Source organism: Tupaia chinensis, unplaced genomic scaffold, assembly GCF_000334495.1.
Source record: "Tupaia chinensis unplaced genomic scaffold, TupChi_1.0 Scaffold000453_1, whole genome shotgun sequence".
NCBI lineage: Eukaryota > Metazoa > Chordata > Mammalia > Scandentia > Tupaiidae > Tupaia > Tupaia belangeri.
This window is the reverse complement of record NW_006159960.1, coordinates 131,344-152,637: the sequence shown is the minus strand read 5'-3', so window position 1 is coordinate 152,637 and position 21,294 is coordinate 131,344. Positions and strand designations below refer to the sequence as shown.

Sequence of the window (21,294 nt, the reverse complement as noted above, 5' to 3'; positions counted from 1 at the left end):
CTGAAGCCAACCTTATAACCGTTTTGGTGGAGTACTACTAAAAAATGATGACATTTAAATTACTTACATCGTATTTGGTTCAGTAATACCTAGAATGTTAAATAACTGAATTAGAAAGCTACTACCAGGGTAAGACATTGAACTATTTTTTAATACTTAATTTAATAAGTTTTGTTTTTTTCTTTTCTTTTTTTAAGAGATTTTTGCTATAGGGCGTGTACGCTTGCCAGAGAGACAGAAAGTGAGAAATCACTGCCCTCCCCGCCCCCAGGAGATGGCCATGATGCAGCCCCTTCTCCTTTTTCCTCTTGGGATTTTGGGCACACACGCACACATGCCTGGTGTGAGTTTTAAGCCTCCAGGTTCTGGACTCAAATCATGGTCGACTATGTGGGAGTCTAGCAATGTAACTGTTATGCCATCTGCTAGTCCCTAAGTTTTGTTTTTTCTAATTGCTTTTAAAAGCCATTCATTAACATATTGACGCTAAACTGATTTCATATTTAAATTATTGATTACAAAAAAGATTGTATATCCAAAAATTATTACCTTCGATGACTTGCAAATGGTTTTTCACTATTTGAAAATTTTGAATATTTGGGTTTCTGTGTTTACTAGGACAGTTATAATCAGATTTAAAAACAACATGCCTCTATTTGGTAATTCTATGAAAGGTAAAAATTTAAGTGTAAATATTACTTGTCTGATGATTAAGAAGTTATCTCAGTCCTGAGCTTTGTTTTTGTTGTTGTTGTTGTTGTGAAGTATATCATACACATTTTTAAAATGCATAAAGCATATATGTACAGTTAAAGAGGTCATCTAGCAAATTATCACGTCCCTTCCATACTGTTGAGGAAATAGAATGTTGCCAGTAACGTAGGAGATCCTTGTCTCTTTTCCCCAGCTGCATCTCTTTGCTGCTTAGAACATAATCCTGACTTTGTCTTTAACATCTTCTTTTCAGACAGTTTATGGAGAACTCATAGCTTTGGAAGGCAACAGCGATGTCACAGGGCTGGCTATGTTTATTCTGAATCGCTTGCTTTGGAATCCTGATATAGCAGCTGAGTATAGACACCCTTCTGTTCCTCATCTTTACAGAGATGGTAAATATTTCTGCCTCCACTGCATTCTCTCTACACCATGCATAAAGGGATGGTCATTCTTCCTGTTTCTCTTCATGTGTTACTTTCTCAATGAAATCAATCGACCCTACGTTCCTTTCCTCCACCCATTATTCCCTATCATTTCCTCTATTGCTGTTTGTAATTAGCTTTACCCGTTTGCTATCTTTACCTACCCTGTCCCCCAATAGGCTATGAGTCCTATATGTATGAGCCCTCTGGGGACCATACTTGTTGTACTTTGCTACTCTGTATCCAGCACCTAGGAAGATGCCTTTATATAGGAAGTGTTCATTAAATATTTGTTGACTGAGACCAACTAAATCTCTCAATGTCTCTGTGCCTGTTTCCTCATCCATGAATTGGGAATATTAAATGGTACCTGTCCCATAGAGTTATTGTGAGGATTAAATGGATTCACACATGTAAAGCACTAAGAAAAGCTCATAGTATTTTTTATAACTTTTTTAAAGAATTATTTTGTTTAACTTTATTAATTTATATTTTAATTTGACGAGAGAGAGAGAGAGAGAGAGAAAATTGCCAGGTCCAGGACTCACACAACGATCAGCCGTGTGTGAGTGTCTACACCATGCATAAAGGGATGGTCATTCTTCCTGTTTCTCTTCATGTGTTACTTTCTCAATGAAATCAATCGACCCTACGTTCCTTTCCTCCACCCATTATTCCCTATCATTTCCTCTATTGCTGTTTGTAATTAGCTTTACCCGTTTGCTATCTTTACCTACCCTGTCCCCCAATAGGCTATGAGTCCTATATGTATGAGCCCTCTGGGGACCATACTTGTTGTACTTTGCTACTCTGTATCCAGCACCTAGGAAGATGCCTTTATATAGGAAGTGTTCATTAAATATTTGTTGACTGAGACCAACTAAATCTCTCAATGTCTCTGTGCCTGTTTCCTCATCCATGAATTGGGAATATTAAATGGTACCTGTCCCATAGAGTTATTGTGAGGATTAAATGGATTCACACATGTAAAGCACTAAGAAAAGCTCATAGTATTTTTTATAACTTTTTTAAAGAATTATTTTGTTTAACTTTATTAATTTATATTTTAATTTGACGAGAGAGAGAGAGAGAGAGAGAACAAGTTGCCAGGTCCAGGACTCAAACTACGATCAGCCGTGTGGGAGTCCAATGCCCTTAACCACCATGCCACCTGCCAGCTCCAACCCCATAGTATTTTGTTTATGTTTGCTTCTATATTTTTTTTCACTTGCACATTTTTTGTTTCATTGATTTAGTATTTATTTCTTTTATGAACTACAGAATTAGAGCTAGATGGAGAGAGAAAAATAGCACTCCCAACAGGGTCTTCATGCTATGATCCTCCCTCAGCTTCAGGCAGCCCCGAAGCTGGGCACGCGAGTGTGGCATTATCAGGGCAGTCTGCTGATGTGAGCCCGGAGCCCTTCCACATGGGTCCGCCTCACGTGTCATCTCGTTTTACTGCTGCAGCACCGTCTGACCCCTTAAAGCATGTTCATATTGTTACACCTTAAGGTGAAACATGCCTTTCATAGCTTAACTTGCTGTGCTTTTTTGTACTTTAAGGCCATGAAGAAGCTTTGTCCAAGTTTACACTGAAAAAGTTATTGTTGTTGGTCTGTTTCCTTGACTATGCTAAAATTTCCAGACTTATTGATCATGATCCTTGTCTCTTCTGTAAAGATGCCAAATTCAAGGTACAGCTTTTCATTTTACATTTTATATTCCAGTTAAAACTTTTGCTTGCTTTTATGATCTGTTTTCTCTTTAGACAACAAGAAAACAAGTTGTCCAAGAACAGTATTATAGAGTAGAATAGAATGTCAGTCTAGTAAGTTTCATTGGTAATTCTTACGGTGCTTGACTTTGGTTGTTGGTTGACCCTTCACCTGCACAATCCTTACTCTTAAATTTGACATGAGAAAGAACTAAATTGGGCTTCTGAGGAATTAATTTTGGGAGAAGTTACTTTCCTAATATTGATGTACTATGTGAGATGACTCTAATAACTTTGCATAGAAATAAAGTACATATTTATTTTGGTGCAAGAAAATTTTGAAATCCATTTATAGTGTTTTCATAATATACATTGTTCATGAAGTTTTTTGAAGATTCCTCATATTATCGAATTAATGTATTTTTATGGTATTAATTATGAGCAACATTTAAAAAGATTTGAAATCAATCGAAGTATACACATTTAAATTACCATATGATATGAAGCTGACCATCTTTTTATACTGCCATTAATTTTACTTCTGAATGTACAGAATGATCTGAGGGGTTTAACTGTAAGTAAAATTATGATATTGGAATATAACAACTTGTTTCTTTATAGGCAAGTAAGGAAATTCTTCTGGCTTTTTCACGTGATTTCCTAAGTGGTGAAGGTGACCTTTCTCGTCACCTTAGCTTCCTGGGATTACCTGTTAACCATGTTCAGACACCATTTGATGAATTTGATTTTTCTGTTACAAATCTTGCTGTAGACTTGCAGTGCGGCGTGCGTCTTGTGTAAGTATAGAAATAGAATTATTTTGTCTGATGGAATGGATTGAGGTTTTCTAGAAAACATTCTGTTGTTATATGATCTTTCTTCTCTTTTATGTAGTAGAATAAATTTAGTGCTGAAATAATTAAGATTTTTCTTTGAGAAAAATGGTGTGTCTATTCTATATCCAGAAACCTTGTCTCCTATCCACAGTTTTTTTCCTGCCAGCATGTGAGTAGTGTGTGTGGATAGGAACTACTGAAGCCTCAGAGTAGGAGTTGAGAAGAGCACAAAACGAAATACCAAATGGTTGAATAACACACTTTATGTTGACAGTGGCTTCATGAGTTCATGCTAAAAGTCCAATGTGCTAAAAATGAAACCAAACTGAAAATAAGTTATTTGGAACATTTATTACGTTGTTTCTATCTAAAAGAATCTTTAGGATGTAAATGAAAGTGTTACATCTGTGTCTCATGAAAAACAGTTGAAGGAATTATGACTAGAGAAATAGAAGATATGTAAGTTGTTAAATTGTTTACTACCAAGCATAGTAACACTATTCATGAACAATTAAAGTTTTGGGAAGATGAGTGCTAGTTTGGTTCAAAAAAAAAACCTTGCCCAATAGGTGTTGCAGGCAGTAGGGTGCCACCATATGATACATGTGAGAAGGCCTGGGATTCAGATCCTGAATCTTTTTGCTTTAGTTTTCTGCCATAGGGCACATGTACTTGCTGGAGAAAGAGAAGTAGTGGAAGGGAAAGTGAGAGATCACACCCCCCTCCCCAAGGAAAAAGCCATGGCACAATCCCTTCTCTATTCTTTTTAGGTTTGGGGCATGCACTCGCACGTACCAGGCATAATTTTCACGTCACTGAGTCCGGGACTCTAACTGCAGTTGCCCACGTGGGTGTCCAGTTTCTTAACCTCTGTGCTACCTGCTGGCCCCAAGATCTCTGGATTTTTATTAATTTCTAGTTTTTCAAAATCAATATACATGTCCATTGCTTCCTCTATGATAAATTTCCATGAACTTTCTTTTTGTTCTTGATCAATATTCCTTCAAGTTTAAAGGTTTTTGTTTTTTTTTTTAAACATTACATAGCTTTCTGTCCCTTGAGCAGTTTTCCTAGGTCATTTACTGGAAATATTTCTTACATTATTTTTATATTTGGTGAAGTTTCTCATTTCATAAATTGAAGCCTCTACGTCTATTTTCTGGCCAATAGTAATTCATGCTTTTAGACTTTTTCTACTTCCGGCAGGCACAGGAATTGATTTAATGTTTAGTGTTGTTTTTCCACAAAGAAACATTTTTTATGCTTTTTGCAAGAGTGACTGAGTACTTAGCAATGTTGGGTGTTGATGACATGCATTGGGTCGTCAGAAAAGTCATGACACATTTTTGCATTGAAAAACAGAAAAATATACCATGACTTTTTCGGTGACCCAGTAGTTGGTTAGTGACTCTCAGTAGTTAAGAGACTCCATCTTGTATACCAGGTTTCTGTTTTGTTCAGTGTCATCAAAACGACCATTTCACAGATCTTTGAAGTCACTTTTGAGTACTTGGGAATGGTTCTGCCACTTATGCCAAGGGTCATGGTCACCTGGTGCAGAAATGTTTCCTGCATTGACTAGGTGGTTGATATGAAAGTCACTTTCTAACCTTCAGTAACTGTGGTTCTATAAATAATTCTGCCAGTTTTAGTCACACATGGTCCTCAACTGGAGCTTACCTTCTCTATGACTGAGATGGTTTTAGAATTTTGAACTCTGGTGAACATAGCTTTTTCTAATAGACACTCAAATATTTTTATAGTAACCTGTATGTATTGAATTGTTGGAAAAGTCATGACATAGTTTTCTATGCAAAAAATGTGTCAAAGACTTTCTGACAACCCTATATATATGTACCACACACACACACACACACACACACAAGAATGATTGTGGAAACTAATAAAACTGGATTTTAGTGCCTGTCTTAGTTCTGTCTGTCATTACCGGCTATATGACCATGAGCAATTTACTTTGTTTTTCTGAACCTTGGTTTCTGAATCTGATAAAATGGACTAACAATACCTAATTGTATTATATGATGATTAGAATAAGAAAAGAAAGCACTCTCTTGACGTGGGATATAGTACGTCTCAATAAATGTACCTCCTCTCTCCTCCCACAATTCTTCTTTCTCACTTTTCTTCCTTTCTCTGAAGAACCCTATTATTTTGTTTATGTGTGTGTTTGTGTTTGGGTAATAACCACTTTTAAATGAGAGTTATTTTTCATATGTAATTTTACATAGCAGTTTCATCAAACAATTTCTTTACTGCCAGGAGAACCATGGAACTTCTCACACAGAATTGGGATCTCTCAAAGAAACTCAGGCTTCCTGCAATAAGTCGTCTTCAAAAGATGCACAACGTGGACATTGTTCTTCAAGTTCTTAAGTCACGAGGAATTCAATTAAATGATGAGCATGGTAAAGAGTGATTAGAGGGAAAACATCCTGCCCGCATGTTGACGTGTACACAGATTATACTAACGAATTGCCTTTTCCTTTGTAGGAAATACAATTCTATCTAAGGACATAGTAGACAGACACAGAGAAAAAACTCTTGGGCTGCTTTGGAAAATAGCATTTGCTTTTCAGGTATCGTACATTTGGTACATTTGCACTTTTTGTATCAACTTTGGATACTGACTTATAAAAGCAGTTTGAGTCAAATAAAGACTAATGATAATAATAATTATCATTTATAGGGGTTTATTCTGTCTCTAAAACTGTGAGAATTGTTTTACATATTCCAATTGAACCTTCACCACTCACCTGCAAGGTACATGTTAAGTCTGACTCAGAGAGATGGAAACTAAAGTTAAAGCTGACATTGCTGATAAGCAGAGTTGTACTCAGAACCCAGGCTTGTGTGGCCCCAAACCCTATATTCTAAAAATTCTGTCACTTTTGTGTTATGTTAGTGTTTTTAAAAAAATGTAGTTTTTTTTATGTGCGTGTGTGTTAACATGTACACTTTGGACACTGTTCTCTTAGCATTTTAAAATTTGTGATTAGATTATTTTTCCATCTGCAGTTGTCTATATAGAAGGCAGTTACTTGAACATCTGTGGGTTAAAAATAATATTTGGAAATACAAAGGTATTTATCTTTTCTTGTATGTTTTAGGTGGATATTTCCCTTAATTTAGACCAATTAAAGGAAGAAATTGACTTTTTAAAATGTGCACGGAGTATAAAGAAAACAATGTCTGCACTATCTTGCCGATCTGATGCTGTTATTAATAAGAAAAAAGAAAAAATGAATAGTGGTCCTTTTGAGCAATATAGTGAAAAAATAAACTTATTGATGGATTGGGTAAATGCTGTTTGTGCCTTCTACAATAAACAAGTAAGTTTTAACCTAATATTTTAAAATTTTGGTGCAAGTCAATAAAATAATTTTTTTCTTGCATTTCTTGAATATATATATATATATATTATATATATATATATATATATGGAACTTTTTTTAATAAGGAACTTTTCTTCAAATGAGTGAACATGTTGTCATAAACTTTTTCGTCTAACCTGTCATCAATTGTACAATGCATGATAACTTAATTTTTCACTAAGGAAGAAAGAAAAATAATACCCTAGATGAGAATCATTTTTTTTTTCTTTTATTTAGAGAGGTTTTTGTTATAGGGTGCATGTGCTAGCCAGAGAAACAGAGAGACAGGAAGCAAGAAATCACTCCCCAGAGGGAATGGCCATACCGCACAATCCCTTCGCCTCCATTCTTCTCTCAAGATTTTGGGCACCTATGCACATGTTACTGGTGTGAATTTCAAGCCACCAGGTCCAGGACTTAAACTGCAGTTGACTACATGAGAGTTGAGTGATGTAATCATTATGCCATCTGCTGGTCCCTGACATATACTTGTAAATCTAATAATGTGGAAAAAAATTACCTGGCATGCATGAATAAACTATCTGGTTAGAACTATAATAGTTAGTACATGTAACTAAATAGTTTAGTACATGTGACTAAATAAGGTAAACTATTATACTTTGGAAATGTTACTAGTAGAAAAACTCAAATTTATAGATAATCCTTTATGTTTAAATAAGAACTAAAGAGCCAAAGGAAATATAGTTGATCATTATGTTGTGGATTCCATATTTGGAATTTGCATGCTAGTGGATTTATTTCTAACAACACCAATACTGATGATATTTTGTGTTCATTTGCTGACATGTGCAAACGCTGAGGTAGTCATTCTCACCTGAGGGCGAACAAATGGAAACAGTCTCCTTTCTGTTTTAGCTGTTCTACTATAGCAAGTACCCTTTTCATGGTCTATGTAAGGCTGTGATTTTTGCACGTTTGGTGCTTTTTTGTGTGATCTCCCCGTTTAAAGTGAGGCTCAAGTTTAGTGTTCCTAAGAGAAGACAGTGATGTCGAGAATCTGCAGAAAATATGTGTGTTAAATAAGGTTTAATCATGCATGAATTAGAATGCTGCTGGCCATTGGATTAATGTTGCTGAATCAGACACATAAAATAAGGTTGTGTTTTGATTGGATGATCACAGTGTGACCAGGGCTCCCAAGAACCTAGCCCCATATTTCCCCTAGAAGCAGTGACTCAGCATTTGCTAAGTCAGTGTTCATGAATAATGAGACTTGACTGTAATTGTTGTGGTGCCCTAAGATGGCCATAAGAAAGTACTTCAAACTAAGTGACTAAAATAGAGATTCATTCTCACACAATAGAGGCTAGACATCTGAGGTCTTGGCCAGGCGATGCTCTCGTTAATTGCTTCAGGAGACTGTTTGATACCTTTATCTCAAGTTCTAATTGCTCCTGGAGGTCCTTGGCTCGTAGATGTGTCACTCCAGCCTCTGCCTCTGTCATCACATGGCGGTCTACACATGTCTGTTTGTGTGTCTGTCTCTTACAAGAGAAGAGAGACACAGAGAGTCATGCTGAATTAAGAACCCACTCTATTCCAGTATGACTTCATCTTAGTTACATCTGTAATGACCCTGTTACCAAATATGGTCATATTCTGAGGTTCTAGAGAGAACATCGATTTTTTAAGGACACTGTCCAACCCAGGACAGTAATGTTATAATGGAATCCTACTTTTGGCATGGTTAGTATTTTATAATTGAGAATTTGGCTATGTTTATGGTATTTTACTAGGTGCTAGTAGTAATTACTAGATATGCTTACCTATTAAAGAAAATAATAGACTACAATACCATTATATCTCTATTACTATGTATTACTATCTAAATACAGTAAGTATTTTCCTGGTATTTCCAATCAGGTGGAGAACTTCACAGTGTCATTCTCTGACGGCCGGGTGTTGTGTTACCTGATCCACCACTACCATCCTTGCTATGTGCCTTTTGACGCTATATGCCAGCGCACTACTCAGACTGTGGAGTGCACCCAGACCGGTTCCGTGGTGTTAAATTCATCGTCTGAATCCGATGATAGTTCTCTGGATATGTCTCTTAAAGCATCTGAAAATGGTTCGTCCCTTTTCACTGATAATCTTTCTCACTTCCTTGCCATATCTGATTTTCATCTACATAATTCTAATTTTATCTCTTTCACTTACATTATAGAAAATAATTCAGGATTATACAAAGAACTCTTAGAAAATGAAAAGAAAAATTTTCATTTGATTAGCTCTGCAGTAAGAGACCTTGGTGGAGTACCTGCTATGATTCATCATTCAGACATGTCAAATACAATTCCAGATGAAAAGGTAAGCAGAAGATGAGTTTCTTAATAACTAATGCATTTCAGAGGGTGATAGTTTTATTTCTCTGTTAACCTTTTGTTTTCATCTTTTCTCTTAGGTTGTTATTACCTATTTGTCGTTTCTTTGTGCAAGGCTTTTGGATCTTCGCAAAGAAATAAGAGCTGCTCGACTTATACAAACCATGTGGAGAAAATATAAACTAAAAACGTACCTAAAATACCACCAGGTACTTTTAGAAACTAAAATGCTATAGTGTGAATTGTATTTAATAAGTCGCAGTTGATTGGTTCTTGATAATATTTTTTTTTATATTTTACAGAGATAATGAAGTTGCAGGGATAAATTTAATGATTCTGTGCTTGTGTTTTGGGTTTGGGGGGTATGGATATTCTTTCCTGTTTGCTGATATTTTCTTCACTAGTTGTCTTCCATCCTCTGTCCACCTTTCCATTTAGTCAGCTTCAGGAGAAGTGGAATAATTTATCTGTTTTGTAAACTTGAGATAAACTGGAGATGCTTGATTCAGCTCTTTCCTTCTTCCTATTGGAAGCAGGAGTTTTCCTATAATTTTTTCATGCTGTGATAAGTTTGACTTCAACTAGTACTACCTGGACCTGGGCATCAAGTGTCTAATTTAACATTTCAATGAGCAAGTTTATTTAGCTTGCCCTGAAACTAGGTACATTTTATCCTTTATTAGAAATAAAGAGCATCACCTTACCCTTCAAATTGCCTTTATATTCATTACTGAGGGTCTGACATACCTATATTTTTTATCCTAGTGTATTTCTTTAGTCATTTTTGTTTTGTCATGCAATTATATCTGCATGCCTATCCATCAGCCATTTCCACTTGTCTAGAAGTATTTATATTCCAAAGATGAGTTCAAGAAGCCTGAAGAGGGAGTATTTCTAAGACCAATTTGATTAATGTTTAATAGATGACTATTTTACAAAGAATAATTTAAGTGGCTATATATTTAATTCACATTTGCTACTTTTTTTTTTAGGAAAGAGACAAAGCTGCAAGAATTATTCAATCAGCTGTAATCAATTTTCTAACCAAACGACGACTGAAAAAAGAGGTTCATGCAGTGCTGGTCATTCAGAAACACTGGCGAAGAATCTTAGCACAGAGAAAATTAAAGGAAAAACTGGAAAAAGTGCAAAATAAATCAGCATCTGTTATTCAGGTATAGTATCCTGTACTAATTTTTGAATTTAAAAAAACTTAATAATTTTTTTAAGGAAAAAGGAAAAAATTTCGTAATGTTTTCAATATTTATATTTGCCTACTTATCAATAGTTGGCATGTAAGTGAAATAGAGCTTACATTTAGCTATGGAATACCAAAATAATTTTTAGTAAAAAAAAAAAGCGACATACCTACTTCATAGAATAGACATATTCCTTATATGTATTAGGTCGTTGGGAAAGTTATGACATTTTTCTGTGTAAAAATGCATCACAACTTTCCCAGTGAGCCTACATATAAATTAATTTTTGATGTTAAATTGTATTGTGAAGTATTACTTCAGATATTTTAAATTTTTTTTCAGTTTTATTGTCTTAATGTAGACTTATAAGAGATCTTTATAGATTCTGGTTTTCAGACCTTTGCTGAATAAGAGTATTGTAATATTTTTTGCCAGGAAGTGACTTAACATTTTATGTCTTATTAGTAGAAGTTCTTAATTTTTTTTTATGGTTTGTACTCTTTTACATACCATTTAAGGAGTGTTTTCTTATCCCAAGGCCTTGAAGATAGTCTCCTGTATTATATTCTAAGTCTTCGATGTTATTCTTTCACATATAGATCTTGCCTGAGATTCATTTTTCATATGACTTCTTCTGGGATCATTTTTCTCTTTATGTAGTGCTAATCAGTTGTCTCAGTATAATGAACTGAAACAACCACCTTTGCCCCTTATTGTGCTACCCTCAGCGTACGTCAGTATTCCTATTCATGTGGTTCTATTTTTTTTTTTTTTTTTGGAGAGGTTTTTGCTATAGGGCACGTGTGCTCGCCAGACAAACAGAGACAGAGAGATAGAAAGCGAGAAATCACCCCCCAGGGGGAATGACCACGCCACAATCCCTTCTCCTCCATTCTCCTCTTGCGATCTTGGGCACGCACGCACACGTGCCCGGCGTGAGTTTAAGCCATCGGGTTCGGGACTCGAACCGCAGTCGACTACATGGTAGTCTAGCGACATAGCCATTACACTAACTGCTGGTCCCCTCATGTGGTTCTATTTCTAACTTTTTTCCTATCTCATTGGTTCTTTTGTCTATCTTTGAGACTTTGCAGTATAGTTTCTACATGAAATCTGGGTATCTAGAAGATAAGGCTGCCTTCTTTCTCAGTGTTTTGCAGAGGACTTCTTCCAGACTGTAGCTTGTCTTTTTATTTTAAATACCATCTAAGCATAGCAAAAGTGTTTCATTTTGATGAAATCCGATTATCATTTTTTTCTTCTTTTGTGGATTGTGCTTTTAGTGTCATATCCAAGTATTCTCTAAGTCTTACAGTTTTCCATTTTTAATTTAGACCTATGATGTATTATGTGTTAATTTTTGTCTAAGGCACAAGGTCAAGGTTCACTTTTTTATGTAGATGTCCAATTATTCTAATACCATTTGTTGAAAAGAATATTCTTTTCCTCTGTTGAAATGCCTTGTCATCTTTGTCGTAAATCAGTTGGCCATATTTAGTGTACTTGTAGAGTTTGTTTTCCACTGATACATGTGTCGTTACCATCTCCAAAACCACAGTGCTTTGATTAATGTAACTTTATCATAGGCCTTAAAATAGGAAGCTGTATCATGGTTACTTTAGCAGCACATATACTAAAACTGGGTGTAGTGATTCTTCGTACTTTATACTTTTTCCAAATGGGTGGGCTATTCTTGTTCTTTTGACTTTCTGGAGATAAGTCTTACATTCAGTTTTTCTATATATTTAAAAATTCCTGTCAAACTTTGATCAGAATTGCATTACATCTACAGATATTTGGAGTTTAACTGACATCTTTACTATGCTAAGTGCTCCAGTACATGGAAATGGTATATCTCTTTATTTATTTAGAACTTTAATTTTTTTTAAGAATTATTTTATTTATTTCTATTATTCATTCATTTATTTTAATTTGAACAACAGAGAGAGAGAGGGAAAGTGAGAAAGCAAGCCACCAGGTCTGGGACTTGAACTACCTTCAGCCATGTGGGAGTGTCCAGCACTTTAATCAACATGCCACCTGCTGGTCCCAGATCTTTGATTTTTTTTCATCAACTTTTTGTTAGACTTATGCCTAAGTATTTAATTTATTTAGGAACTTTTTTATTTTTTTTCTGGGGAAAGGCAGAGAAGGAATATGAGAAGGCATCCCCATGGGGATTGGTTAAGCCACAATCTCTTCTTCGTTTCTTTTAGGATTTTGGGTACACCTATATAATACCCAGTGTGTTTTTTCGGGCCACCAGGTCTAGAACTGGAATAATACAATCAACCATATGGGATCCAGCCACTTTGACCACCGCCTCACCATTTGGCCTGATGTGGCTTTTTAATTTAAGTTTCTGTTTGTTCATTGCTTTTAAAATTTATTTTAATTTTGCTTTGATCTTTTTTATGAGACAGAGCAGGATAGAGAAAAGTATTTTTGACAGGGTTTTGCCACATCACAATCCTTCTGTCTCAGCCTTCCAGTTAGCAATGTCCACAGACACATGCCACTGTGCCTGGCCTGTTCAGATTAGGCTGGGAACCTCCTTATGTGGCCTCAGTTACTGCACAGTAGCCTCACAACAGTTGAGCCTTCTTTGCTTTCTAAAGACATGCTCATTTTTATATGTTAATGTTGAATCTTGAAACACTGGTAATAAACTCACTTAGATTATATGTTCATTTTTTGTTTTCTGTTTTAGATTCCTTGGGATTTTCTGCGTAGATAGTCATATTGTATGCTTTTCTTCCTTTCCAATCCATATATATATATATTTGTATTTATATTTATATATTTATTTATTTATTTTTCTCTTCCCTTTATTTCACGGGCTAATCATTCCAGTATAATATTGAATACGAGGCGATCAGGTGCAGCATCCGTGCCTGGTTCTCAGTCTAATATTCACATTTAGCGTGGTATAGTCTGTAGGTATTTTGTAGATACCTATTATTGGTCTGAAGATATTTCTGCTTTATGGTTTACTGAGAATTGATCATGTATAGATTTGAATTTCACCAAACATCTTTTTTGCATCAGTGAATGTACCATGTGCTTTTTCTTCCCTGGACTGTAAGCATTTATTGATTTCAAATCTTGGAGTAAACGTACATTACTATTGGCCTGTTAGGAAAGGTATGATGCATTTTTTTTCATAGAAAAACATTGGGTTGTTGGAAAAGTCATGACTTATTTTTTCATGTTTTTCTATGCAAAAATGCATCATGACTTTCCTGATGGCCTAATAGAATCAGTATTTTTCATCTTATGTATTACTTATATGATGTGTTTTTCTCCTTAAGTATTACTCAATTCTATTTTCTAATATTTCATTGAAGAGCTTTGCGTTTGTTTGTGAGGTATATTGGTCTATTTTCTTGTACTATGTTGTTGGTTTTGCTCAGGGTAATTGTGGCTTTATTAAATAAGTCGGGAATTTTCCTTCTCTCTTATATTTTCTGGACAAGATTGTATAGAATTGACATTGTTTCTTTAACAGTTTAGTAAAACTCATTAATGATGCCAACTTTATGTAGTGTCTTTTTTTTTTTTTAAGTTTTTTTTTGCTATAGGGCACATGCTCAGCAGATAAAGGGAAAATGAGAAATCACCCCCCAGGGTAGATTGCCATGTTGCAATCGCCTCTCTATTCTTCTCTTGAGATTTTGGCCACACATGTATATAAGCCCATCATGATTTTCAAGCCACTTATTCCAGGACTCAAACCGCAGAGTTGACTATGTGGGATCTACCCGCCTTAACCTCTATGCCACTTGTTGGCTCCAGACTGGCTTTTACTTAGCATGCATTTAGTGTTCTTCTATATCTTTTTCTTGCTTGATAACTCACTATTTTTACTGGTGAAAAATATTCCATTGTACAGATATGCTATAGTTTTTTTATTCACTCATCTATTGAAGGATATCTTAATTTCTCTTACTATTTGGCAATTATGAATAAAACTGCTATAAACATTTGTGTGTAGGCTTTTGTATGGAAATAGTGTTCAATTCTTGGGTGGGTACCTGGGAGTGTGAATTTCTGGATTGTGAGGTAATGGTATGTCTAGCTTTCTAAGAAACTGCCCAGCTATCTTCTAAAGTGACTGTACCATTTTGCATTCCTACCCTACCATAATTGAATCTGAGTCTCCTTTGTACTACATTTACGTAGAATCAGTAAATAGCAAAGAATGCTATTGCTTTATTTTGACAGTTGCTTCTAATATAACATAAACCTTCTTGTGTTTCTTATAAGTCTGAAATACAAAAGCAATAAAAATAAAATTAGGTTAAGACAGAGTTCTGAATTGGCTGCAGATGTATCAATGTAAAGACTAATCTACGAACAAAACAGATAATATCTAGCAAAAGTTCATTGTTTTTCTAATTTAATGTGTTAATTTTTATGCAAAATGTTAGAAAAATAAGTATTTTCAAAAGTGCTAAGAATAGAAAGTTATGTCTATTTTACCTCGTGACTTTTCTTACCTTTTTCAGAGATATTGGAGAAGATACTCCACTAGAAAAAGATTTCTCAAGTTGAAACATTACTCAATCATCCTGCAATCTAGAATAAGAATGATAATTGCTGTCACATCTTATAAACGATATCTGTGGGCAACAGTTACAATTCAGAGATATTGGCGGGCTTATTTAAGAAGAAAACAAGATCAACAAAGATATGAAATGCTAAGATCAGCTACCCTTGTAATCCAGGCTAGGTTCAGAAGATGGAAGCGATGTAAGATGCTATTACAAATAAAAGCTACAAGAATATTACAAAGAGCTTTCAGAGAATGGCATTTCAGGAAACGCGCTAAAGAAGAAAAGTCTGCTGTTATCATACAGTCATGGTATAGAATGCACAAAGAACTGAGGAAATATATGTATATTAGATCTTGTATTGTTACCATTCAGAGAAGATTTCGGTGTTTTCAAGCCCAAAAATTATATAAAAGAAAAAAAGAGTGTATACTGACTATTCAGAAGTACTTCAGAGCATATCTGAATGGGAAGACGGAGCGCACCAAGTATTTGCAGAAACGAGCTGCAGCCCTTCAGCTTCAGGCTGCTTATAGGAGAATGCAAGCTCGTAACTTACACAGACGAGCTAGAGCTGCTCATGTTCTTCAGTCATATTGGAGGATGAGACAAGTCAGACTGCAATTTTTAAACCTCAAGAAGGTTGTTATCAAAATGCAGGCACATATAAGAAAACATCAACAATTACAGAAATATAAGAAGATGAAGGAAGCAGCACTTGTAATTCAGACCCATTTCCGAGCTTACCTTTCAGCCAGGAGAGTTCTGGCATCTTATCAGAAAACTCGTTCTGCTGTCATTGTTTTACAGTCTGCATATAGAAGAATGAAAGCCAGGAAAACATTTATTCGGATTCTCACATCTGTTGTAAAGATTCAATCATATTATCGTGCTTATATTTCCAGAAAGAAATTTCTGAGCCTGAAAAATGCTACAATAAAATTGCAATCAATTGTCAAGATGAAGCAAACACGTAAACAATATTTACATTTAAGAACAGCTGCAGTGTTTATCCAGCAATGGTACCGTTCCCAAAAAATAGCTACACAAAAGAGAGAAGAATATACACAGATGCGGGAATCTTGTATCAAGCTGCAAGCTTTGGTTAGAGGCTTCCTGGTCCGAAAGCAGATGAGTTTGCAAAGAAAAGCTGCTGTTTCACTCCAGTCTTATTTCAGAATGAGAAAGATGCGGCAGCACTACTTGAAAATTTATAAGGCAACTGCTGTCATCCAGAAACACTATCATGCATACAAAGCACGAGTCTACGAGAGGAAGAACTTCTTGCAAGTCAAAAGAGCAGCGACTTGTCTGCAAGCAGCTTACAGAGGCTATAAAGTGCGCCAACTCATAAAACGACAATCTGTAGCCGCACTTAAAATTCAAGCTGTCTTTAGGGGGCATAGTAAAAGGGTGAAATATCAGTCTGTGCTGCAGTCTGCTGTGAAGATTCAGAGATGGTACAGGGCATACAAGACTGTTTATAATGTAAGAACACATTTTTTGAAGATGAGAGCAGCTGTGATTTCTCTCCAGTCAGCCTACCGTGGCTGGAAAGTTCGGAAACAGATCAGAAGGGAACAGCAAGCTGCAATGAAGATTCAGTCTTGTTTTAGGATGGTCAGGGCCCAGAAACAGTTCAGATTGTTAAAAACAGCAGTAATAGTCATCCAACAACATCTGAGAGCATGGACCGCAGGAAAGAAACAACGTATGGAGTATCTTGAACTCCGTCGTGCAGTCCTGATACTTCAGTCTGCCTGGAAGGGAAGGACACTGAGAAGACAGATTCAAAGGCAACACAAGTGTGCTGTCATCATTCAGTCATACTATAGGATGTACGTGCAACAACAGAAGTGGAAATCCATGAAAAAAGCTGCTCTTCTGATTCAAATGTATTATAGGGCTTACAGTACTGGAAGAAAACAGCATCGATTATATCTGAAAACAAAAGCAGCTGCAGTAGTTTTACAGTCCACATATCGGGGTAAGAAAGTGAGAAAAAGAATAAAGGATTGCAACAAAGCAGCAGTCACTATTCAGTGTACATATAGAGCTTATAAAGCCAGAAAGAAATATGCAATGTATAGAGCTTCAGCTATTACAATTCAGAGATGGTATAGAGGTATTACAATTGCAAGCCATCTACATGAGGAATATCTTACTTTAAAGAAGACTGCAGTTAAAATCCAAGCCGTTTATAGAGGGATTAGAGTAAGAAGACATATTAAACACATGCACATGGCAGCCACTTTTATTAAAGCCACATTTAAAATGCATCAGTCAAGAGTGAAATACCATAAAATGAGAACAGCGGCTATTGTCATTCAAGTAAGATATAGAGCATATTATCAAGGTAGAGTTCAGCGTGAAAAGTATCTGACAATTTTGAAAGCCATCCATGTTCTTCAGGCAAGTTTTAGAGGAGCGAGAGTTAGACAGAGTCTAAGAAAGATGCAGATTGCAGCCACACTCATTCAGTCATACTATAGAAGACACAAACAACAAGCATATTTTAATAAGTTAAAAAGGGTAACAGAAACAGTACAACAAAGATATCGGGCACTGAAGGAAAGAAACATGCAGTTTCAAAGGTATAACAAATTGAGGCATTCTGTGATACGCATTCAGGCTGGTTTCAGGGGCTGGAAAGTTAGACGACATTTGAAGATTATGCATCTAGCTGCAACCCTTATTCAGAGAAGATTTAGAATGCTAATGATGAGAAGAAGATTCCTATCGCTCAGGAAAACTGTTGTTTGGATTCAGAGAAAATATCGTGCAAATCTTCATGCCAGACATCACTTACGACAGTTCCTTTGGTTACGAAAGGCAATTATTAAAATCCAGTCATTATACAGAGGATGGACAGTAAGGAAGAAGATGCGAGAGATGCACATGGCTGCTGCTTGTATCCAGGCTACTTTCAAAATGCACAGAGCACGTGTGAGACACCAGGCTTTGAAACAGGCCTCAGTCGTGATCCAACAGAGATACCGAGCAACCAGAGCCGCGAAACTGCAGAGGCAGCATTACCTCCAACAAAGACATTCAGCCGTGATCCTGCAGGCTGCATTTAGGGGCATGAAAGCTAGAAGACATCAGAAAAGGATGCATTCCTCTGCGACCCTTATTCAGAGTAGGTTTAGATCATTAGTGGTGAGGAGAAGATTCCTCTCACTCAAGGAAGCTGCTATTTCTGTTCAGAGGAAATACCGAGCCACCATTTGTGCCAAGCATCAGTTGCACCAGTTCCTGCAGTTACGAAAGGCAGCCATTGTGATTCAGTCATCGTACCGAAGACTGATAGTAAAGAGGAAGTTACAAGAAATGCAAAGGGCCGCGGTTCTCATTCAGGCTACTTTCCGAATGCACAGAACATACGTGGCATTTCAGACTTGGAAACAGGCCTCAGTTCTAATTCAGCGACATTATCGGACATATAGAGCTGCAAAATTGCAAAGAGAAAATTATATTAGACGATGGCGTTCTGCCATTGTCATTCAGTCTGCATACAAAGGAATGAAAGCAAGACAGCTTTTGAGGGAAAGACACAGAGCTGCTGTCATAATACAAAGCACTTATAGAATGTATAGGCACTACTATTTCTACCAAAGGCTTCAGTGGGCTGCAAAAGTAATACAAGAAAAATATAGAGAAAATAAAAAGAAACAGACAGCTCTTCAACCCGGTGAACTTAAGAAAGCAGCAACTTTTACTCAGGCAGGTTTTCAGGACATGAACATCAGCAAACACATTCAGAAACAACATCAGGCTGCCATTATTGTTCAGAAGCACTTCAAAACCTTTCAAATGAGGAGGCATTATCTCCACCTTAGAGCAACAGTAGTTTCTATTCAAAGAAGATACAGAGCACGCGCAGCAATGCGTAACCAAGCAGCTACTTGTATACAGGCTTCTTACAGAGGCTTTAAGGCACGAAGGCATATACAGCAGATGCACCTGGCTGCCACACTAATTCAGTCACTCTACCGAATGCACAGGGCCCAAGGTGACTATCGAGCAAAGAAAACTGCAATTGCTATTATACAGAATTATTATAGGTCATATGCCAGTGTGAAAAGGGAACGAAAACAATTTTTAGTGGTTCAGAAATCTGTACGAACCATTCAGGCTGCTTTTAGAGGCATGAAAGTTCGACAGAAATTGAAAACCATATCTGAGGGAAAGACAACAGCCATTGCTAACCAATCTGCATTCTCCTGTCTCGGAACTGAAACCCAATATGAAACTGTTCAAAGTGGGGGTGTTATGATTCGAAATAGAACTTCACTTGCCAGTTCACAGGAAGCAGAGTATCATTCTCAAAGTACAGCTGCAGTCACAAGGCAAAAAGCTTTTCAGAAAATGGTCACAAGAAAACTGGAAACTCAGAAATGTGCTGCCGTACAAATTCAGTCCTTTCTTCAGATGGCCATGTGTCGACGAAGGTTCATCCAGCAGAGAAGAGCTGCTGTCACTTTACAGCGTTACTTCAGGACATGGCAAACCAGAAAACAATTTTTACTGTATAGAAAAGCAGTGGTGGTTTTACAACATCACCACCGAGCCTTTCTGTCTGCCCGACAGCAAAGACAGGTGTATTTACAAATCAGACGCAACGTTATCATGATTCAAGCTAGAACGAGAGGATTTATACAGAAACGGAAATTTCAGAAAATTAAAAGTAGCACCATAAAAATTCAGGTATTTGTATATGTAATATATCCTTTTAATATAAAACTTTTTAGTCTTTCTCGGACCGTGTTTTAAAATTTTTAAAATGGACTTAAGCAGTTCATGAAAGAGTACTACTTGGATCAACTATATAATAATATTTGGATTATTTATCTTTCAAAGTGGAGCGTTTTTGAAAGTAGAAAAAGGGGACCAGCCATAATTCAGCCAAGACAGCACCAAACTATGATTGTTCTGCTCATGGTTACCTTATGGTTGATGCATTCTATAGATGTGCATTGTAGCTCTCTTGGAGGAATTTTGAGAAGAGAGTTAACTCTGTTTGGCAAAGCTATTTTTTTTAATGAAAAATATAAACTAAGGTGAAGTGTTACTCGATGTAATTTAGGTCCAGTAAGATCATTTTATCCCTCTAGTAGTCTGTTAACCATAAGTCTGCTACTTATATTATTAGGTCATCAGAAAAGTCTTGACATATTTTTCTATGCAAAAATGCATTATATAACTTTCTGTACAACTCAATAGCAAGACATTCAATAGTGAGACAACTTTTTTTAGAGAGATAAGTTATTTTGGTTTCCAAAGCATTTTCATATTATTTTGTTTTAATCTGTTCTCCAAATATGTAAGGAATATAGAATATTATCTCTTAAGATGTGAGGCACTGAAAAAGGTTAAGTAACTTGTCAGTGTTGCCCAGAAAGAGGCCAGTCTATGAACTGAATCTGGGCCCGTCCAGTATTTCTGTTCTACCTGCACAAACCTGGGATTTGAACTTAGGTATGATATACTGGTATCCTGATGGGTTGGTGTGGAGCTTAGAATGCTCTCTTCAAAGAGCTTAATTAAGTAAAATGATTTTATTTCATATAATTGTATTATATAAAATAAGAAGTGATGTTGCTGAGACCATAGAGAGGGGACCCTATGCTAATATCAGTGGCCAGAGATAGCTTCCCAAAGCAAGTGACATTTTAGTTGAACTGTTAAACTGAAGGATGAATTAGAAACAGCCAGGTAAAATGTATGGGAGGAATATTCCTGTTTCAGGAGATAACCATGGAAAAAGCCAAAACTAGAGAGCAATGAGAAGTGATATGGCAATGCAGTAAGAATGTAGAGAGCTGTAGACATAGACGTTCAGTTTTTATTCCCTAGACCAACAGAAGGTCTAGAGGAAATAAGCAAGAGAAGATCAGAATCATATTTCGTGGCAGATGAAAAGGAGCAAGACCAGAAGCACAGAAGCCCATCCGAAAGCTGTGGGTCAGGACTGCAGGTCAGGTGAGAGATAGTTACAGTGCATAATGGCAGGCTAGTGCCTGTGGGAATTAGTTTAGGGGCCAGCAGGTGGCATGGTGGTTGAAGCAATGGATTCCCACATGGCCAACCATGGTTCTGATCTTGAACCTGGT

The 21,294-nt window shown here is 36.4% G+C and overlaps 1 protein-coding gene across 1 annotated transcript in view; it reads left to right on the top strand.

Moving 5' to 3' along the window:
* The window catches only part of ASPM (assembly factor for spindle microtubules), a gene marked incomplete at its 5' end in the record, with an annotated part of 48,084 nt that overhangs the window by 10,548 nt on the left and 16,242 nt on the right, over window positions 1–21,294 (top strand). The window contains 11 exons of the mRNA XM_006155458.2: window positions 968–1,109; window positions 2,706–2,836; window positions 3,478–3,653; window positions 5,973–6,118; window positions 6,204–6,289; window positions 6,821–7,042; window positions 8,969–9,176; window positions 9,273–9,415; window positions 9,510–9,638; window positions 10,422–10,604; window positions 15,137–19,888. Coding sequence (XP_006155520.1) covers window positions 968–1,109; window positions 2,706–2,836; window positions 3,478–3,653; window positions 5,973–6,118; window positions 6,204–6,289; window positions 6,821–7,042; window positions 8,969–9,176; window positions 9,273–9,415; window positions 9,510–9,638; window positions 10,422–10,604; window positions 15,137–19,888 — 6,318 coding nt within the window. The remainder of the gene's footprint in view (window positions 1–967; window positions 1,110–2,705; window positions 2,837–3,477; window positions 3,654–5,972; window positions 6,119–6,203; window positions 6,290–6,820; window positions 7,043–8,968; window positions 9,177–9,272; window positions 9,416–9,509; window positions 9,639–10,421; window positions 10,605–15,136; window positions 19,889–21,294) is intronic.